Source organism: Apis dorsata, unplaced genomic scaffold (assembly GCF_000469605.1).
Source record: "Apis dorsata unplaced genomic scaffold, Apis dorsata 1.3 scaffold_51, whole genome shotgun sequence".
NCBI lineage: Eukaryota > Metazoa > Arthropoda > Insecta > Hymenoptera > Apidae > Apis > Apis dorsata.
The window spans coordinates 158158-164762 of record NW_006263352.1 but is presented as its reverse complement, the minus strand read 5'-3'; the positions used below and the strand labels follow the sequence as shown (position 1 = coordinate 164762).

Below are 6605 nucleotides of genomic sequence, written 5' to 3'. Positions count from 1 at the left end.
TTTTTTTTTTTTTTTTTTTTTAGGAAAAGAGATCAGTTTAACGGTGAACTTGTTGATGCCACGTGGCCTAACGTTCGCTGTGGAGGGCCACGCGAACTTGACGATCCCAAACTTCAATTCGATGCTGGTCGACGTACGAATCACGGAGAGATCGAAGCGAATGTACGAACTGGATCTTTCGGGAACTTGGTTCAACGGGCACAACGTGACGGCGCGGGGCACATATTCGGATAGATCGGTGGCAACCGTGGTTAGCCACAGTTTAAAACTCGTCTTGAAATCCCCTAGTTTCATCAACGACATTCTCGTCCATTGCAAATTGTATCGAAATTACAGCGACATCAGGGTCGATTTGCGGGTGGAGCAGGTGGATCGGGATAAGTACGCGTTCATCTTAAATCACACGGTGGCGTCGCCGACAAACTTGATATCGTACGTGGAGGGAAGGTACAAGGGGAGCGTGTACTCGGTGACGACAGACGTGAACACCGAGCGAGAGATTCGAATGGAGATACACTTGGACAAGTGGCGAGACGTCCATCTCGCGTTGACAGGTATCAACGAGAGAAACGAGAAAGGATTCGGAGCGGAAATGAAATGGGACGCGAATCGTGACCCCGCGTTGAAGCTCGCCCTGTTCTCCTCCTTAAATTGGCAAACGATTCAATTGCTAGCGGTTAACAATCCCTCCAACTTGGAGGGACAATTAATCGAGAGAAACGTCAGCGCTATAGCCACCCTCACGTATCCGGGCCGATTCGTTGTTTGCTCGGGTCAGGTAACGGCGCGCGGTTATTACGATTACCGCGTAGACGCCTCCCTCGATTGGAATCCGGAACAAACGATCAAATTATTTATCGCGACGGAATATAAGGTGAACGAGATGATCAGCTTTACCAGTTTGGAGACACGATTGGTCACACCGTTTGAAAATTGGAAGAAAACTGCTTTAAGCGCTAGGCAAGTAACTGGAAATTTTATTCCATTAATTTCTGTGTATTTTCCCTATGATGAATTATGTATTACGTCATTGTTACGTGTGCCAGTGATGGGCGTAAAATTTAATAGTTACTTCGATGATTTATCTTTTACTTTATTAATAACAGTAATAATAATTGCAAATAATTGTAATGGCAAACGAGATTATATAAGAAGCGGATCGATTGTAATAATAAGGAATAAATCGTTATTTAAGCATTTTAATAAGTAATTAGTTGAAGTAAAATTATTTTTTCAACGGGTCCAAATGGTTTTAATGTTTAATTCTGATATATGTATATAATACATAAATAGACGGTTGATCGATTCGTATCGTTTTGCAGGTATACGAAGGAACAGAATCGGATAAAAGTGAGTAGCAGCGCGTATTGGAAGGATTCGCAACGTTTGATCGCGGAGTTGGATGGGAGTGCGGAAAAACACGACGATGTTAGAGAGTGGAGAATCAATTATGGGTTAAACAGTTCGGTACAATTTATTCCGTCCACTATCGTCAACATAACCCACAAAATAGTCAATTCGGAAATCGCCGACACTCGTTTATTGGTGAAATATCATCTGGATAAAGTTATCAACGCTTGGAGTATTTGGTATTTGGACAAAGAATCGGAGAATGTTTTCAACTTGACCGGCAATTTGCATTTCGAATCGCCGATAACTCGTTACAAGATGACCGACATGAAATGCCAATTGCAAGCGTTGCCGGATTGGAAGTTCTTAGGGGCGGCTAATTTGAATCTGGACAAGAAAATTTATACTGGAAGATTGGTCGGCGATTTGCATCTTTTGAAGGAATCCATGGTGGAATTCAACGTCACTACTCCTTTGGAAAAGTTCTCTCTCGTGCGTGGAAGATTCGGCCTCTCGGAGAAGAATAAACACGTGGTCGCGGAGATAGTGACACCTGCCGGCGATGTCGGTTTCGAGGCACTCTGTCAATTCTTCACACCGAATCACGATTTCAATGTTAAACTATTGCTCGCAACGCCGTTGGAAATGATTCGCAGGTTACTCATGATCGCCAAGTTGAACGAGCGAGAGGCTGATTTTCGTGTCGGATATAACCGCATGGTCGGTGGGTTTCAAGGAATTTGGCATTATCACAATATCACTGATTTTCATTACAGATACGTATTATTTACGCCACTCGATGGTTTCGAGGAGAGCGGAATCGTTGCCAAATTGATCGCGATAAACACTCAAGATAATTATTTTGACATCGATACGGAATTCTCTTTAAGATTGTCCGATAAAAAATTGGGTGAGACGAAATTCGGTGTGAGAGCCAAAGCTGGTCCAAAACCTGCACCAGTCACTATATCGATTAAATCTCCGATTATCGCGGAGAACAATCGCACGAAAATTGGAGAAACGCAGGATTACTCGCAGGAACGTGGCAATAACAGGGAAATTACTGAAGGAAAAAAAGATACGATCGAAGAGGAGGAGTTAGAAGAAATCATGGAAGAGGAAGAAGAAGAAGCTAACCTTCATTGGCACGCGGAAATCGATGTTTGTCTCGCGATTGTCGAACCTATCGAAGGAGAATTGGATATCGATAAAGAAGGATCGACTTACAAGGTTGCCGGATCTTTGCGATACTTCGATAAAAAGATTCTATTGGACGACACATTCTGGATGGAGGATCTCTTCAATATTAAAAACGAATTGAACGTGATCGTTCCGTTCAAGTTCGTTAACGAGATCGTTTGCGTAAATTCGTTCATCGTTGATTTAGAAACGAACGATTATAAAATGGAAGTGATCGTAAATGTGCGACAAAATACGACTTGGTACGAGACCGGATTGTTCGTGATTTACGCGTATCGTGAGAACGAATCGGACGACTCTCAGACGCACGCGTTACAATTGAATTTGAAAACTCCTCTGGAATCTATAAAATTCATTCGCACGAGTACCAGTCTGGACATCGATGAGAACATTTACAAGGCAAAAGTCGATATTCGGGCGCCGAATAGCACGATCGATTTGTTCGGAACTCTCGAATCGGAAGAAACTTTAACGGATACGACTCTCGTTATCGAAATCGATACACCATTGCTCAAGTTACCGAAATCCACTGTGACCGCTAAACGCGAATTTACCGTGAAAGAGAAATACGCGAAAGTGACTTGTGAAGTAGCCGAACCTATCTCGTTTTTCTTCCAATCGAACTGGTACGCGACGGAAAATCATATCAAAGCTCTTGTGGCTTTCAAATCTTGGATAGAGTTATTGAAAAACATCGAGATCCAGTTTTCTTATTCGAACACGATCGCGAGCAACGGTACCGCGAATTTGAACATTTTAGCGAAACATTTGCTCCATCATCAATACAAATTATCGGGAAATTATAGCAAAGATGGTATTGTGAAAGTTGAGATGTACACTCCTGCCTCGAACAATAAGCCACATTTCGAGTTTCACGGCGAAATCGCGAAAATGGTTTCAAACGATTCAAAAGTGCGCGCGTTTAATGGCCAATTGCATAATCGCGTAACAATGGAAACGCGTAATGTTTCTGGTACCTTTGAATCGACGGAAAATGGTTGTTTGCGCGCTTTTAATGTGACAGTGTGGCCAAAGGAAGGTGAAATCGATAACAAGAACGTGTTACGCGTGGAAATGAAAAGAGAAGAGCACGGACTGAAAGTTGATTTGATAGGTTATGTGATAAACGGATCGATCGATGCAAAATTGATCGATTCTTTGAATTGGGACGTAAGAGTCGATGCGAATATTCTTAAATCGTCAGGCGAGAAAAATCGAATTGGATTAATCGCTTTTACGAAGATCGAGAAGAACGGTAACACGACGTTGTACGTTAACGCTGAAACACCATTGGCCGAGATTCGAAACGTGAGTTTGGAGGGAAGCGTGTTAACGTCGAACAATAGCGGTGACGTTCGGGTAATTAATTGGTTGAACGAGCAATGTCGATACGTAACCGTTCAATGGAAATTGTTATACATAGAGGATTTATTAGGAAGAGTATTGATCGGACATCAAGGATCGAGAAAAGCAGAGGATAAAATCGTCGACACCCGATTATTTTTCAAGAATCCTCGTCACGCGTTCAGGAACGTGGACGTTGGTTTCGATTTGGACGTCGATCGCGAGAAATGGAAATTTGCAGCAAACGCGACGATCGGGTTCCGTAATCACGAGAATATCGACGGAGTGTTCACCGTTAGATTACCACCTCCCAACAACGACGATCATCGTCTTCTCGTTAGCTATCATGGCAACCAAGGTGTCAAAGATGCGTCTTACGTGATCGGCTACAACGCTTTGCGCGCCAAAGTCAACTACGCTTCTGATGGCTCGGTACGTCTCGTGTGTGTGTGTATGTGTGTGCGTATGTGTATGTGATCAAACGTATTTTCACGATTTAAATTTTATCCTTTTCATATTTGGTCGGTACGGTAGATCGGGTGTGATAATCAAATGGTAATAACGATATGTTTATGCAGATACACATGAATACGGGAGACATCAACGGACATATTCGAGCCTCCTGGGGAATGTTACCCGTTCAATCCGTGAATAACGTGTTCAATTTAAGCTTCGACAATAAAGAGATAGAACTGAAATATTCGCTGTACACTCCGAAATTCCAACAACAAGAAACGTTAGTTTTCTTGTTCGATTATAACGCTATGGACCAGTCGAGCGACAAACGGGCGATAAACGCCAAACTGTATTATCCAGCGAGCACGCGCATCGCCTCGGCAAACGTATCGTACGAAAGTTTGATGAACGTGAACGGGACCATCGATTCCATCTTACCTCTGGCCAACGTTTCGCAGTTAGGCTGTCAATTCATCGTGTTCACCACTCTGTAAGTGAATCTTTTTACGTTTATTCGTTTCGATCGTAAACGATATATTAATATGCGTGTTGCAGGCAACGAAACAGAAGATACGCGAAAGTGTATTGGCCGCAGAACGTCGCGATCCTCGACTCCGATTACAATTATCGGAGCGAAAAATTGAATTCGGATCTCGAAGGAATATTGCACGCGGAAATTCCTTTGAACACGCGCCACGTCGGTCATTTGACGTACGGTTACAAGAAACGACCGCAAACGACCACCGGTTATTCCAAATTAACGTACAACGGGAATAACGTTCTTCACGGTCGATACAATTCGACAAGCGTGTCGAGGGCCGGTTTCGAGAAAGATCATACGCAAATTATGATCGAGAACTCGTACAAACCGATAGGCATCGTTTATATAAATAAGTACGAGTACAGCGCAGGGAACGAAGGTACGAATTATCCGACCGTGGAATTCAAACACGTCAACTTGTACCGATTGGATAACGAAACGGCGTTCAACGTGGTGGGCGAATCGTGGATCAGAACGACTCACACCGGCCAAGATATCCGTTTGAAGGCGATACACTCGAACAAGACCGTGCAATTGAAGACCGAGTATCAAGTTTTACCGGGTGAATTCGAGCAAACCAGCTGGTTCAGTCTCGCCCCTGACGTTTGGATATCCTATTCCATAAACATTTTGAACAAAACGACCGAGGACGTGGAGAATCAATTTCTCGTTTTAAACGTCTCTTATCCCCGAAGAAATTTCAGTCTCGATGGTTTTTATTGGATCAACAGCGAGAAACTCGAGTCCGAGTTGAAACTCGACTGGGACAGAGAAACGGAAAGGCCTAAAACCGTCGGGGCGTTGTTCAACTGGAGGAAACTGTCATCGGCCGATAAGAACGACGTGCATCAGCGAGCCAGTTTCGCTTTGAGGCATCCCAGCTTTTCGAGGCAGGCCTCTTTGACAGGCGAGCTAGCGAAAATTAATTCCAAAGATTCGATCAATTTTACCCTCACGGCCGATTACTCCACCGACCCGAGCAAATTGTTCGTGCTTTCCGCGACGTTGAAAAACGAGAGTGATTTACCGATTTTCAACAGATACTCCTATCGGATAAGGGGTAAGCATCCAAGCACGAGATTCGATTTGAACGTGCATGGATTCGTATTCAAATCTAACAACACGTTATTCGTGATCCAGAACGATGGAAATTACAAACGTAACTTTTTAACCGGAGATACCGGAAAATTAAACGCGAGGCTCGATTTAGTTCGCGACGAATTGGTTTTCCAACGAGAGCATAACGAAGCTGTCAAATACTTGAATATTCGGTATTATTCGTTCGATGGTCGATACGTCGTTAACGGAAGTGTCACGAATACGCCAAACTTGAACGCCACCGGCGCCATTTTCCTCGATCCGCGTGAAAAATTAACGTGGATGATGGTCAACTACACTCCAGGTTAGTATATCGATAATTGGTCTTTCGATTATATTATAATCGAAATAATTAACTCTTTGCGCTCCAACGGTGACTCTCAACGGCATTAGTGGGATCGATGTGACAATATTCAAAACAATTTGAACGGCGACAATATTTATTTATGTGATTTAAGATTTTTTTAGAATATCGCTTCATAAATAAGTTCCTAACCTCTTTACGCATAATCTTGTGAGGTGTAGAATAATGTATTGTTAAATGGGTAGATTTTTTATCTCAAGTTAGACCGTGATCGCGAGTCGAACGACATCTTTGGTCGTTCAATAGAAGTAG

At 43.1% G+C, this 6605-nt stretch overlaps 1 protein-coding gene across 1 annotated transcript in view; it reads left to right on the top strand.

Moving 5' to 3' along the window:
• Positions 1–6605, top strand: part of LOC102678055 — a 19354-nt gene that overhangs the window by 6035 nt on the left and 6714 nt on the right. Inside the window, exons 12-15 of the mRNA XM_006608981.2 lie at positions 24–960; positions 1323–4326; positions 4473–4840; positions 4906–6293. Coding sequence (XP_006609044.1) covers positions 24–960; positions 1323–4326; positions 4473–4840; positions 4906–6293 — 5697 coding nt within the window. The remainder of the gene's footprint in view (positions 1–23; positions 961–1322; positions 4327–4472; positions 4841–4905; positions 6294–6605) is intronic.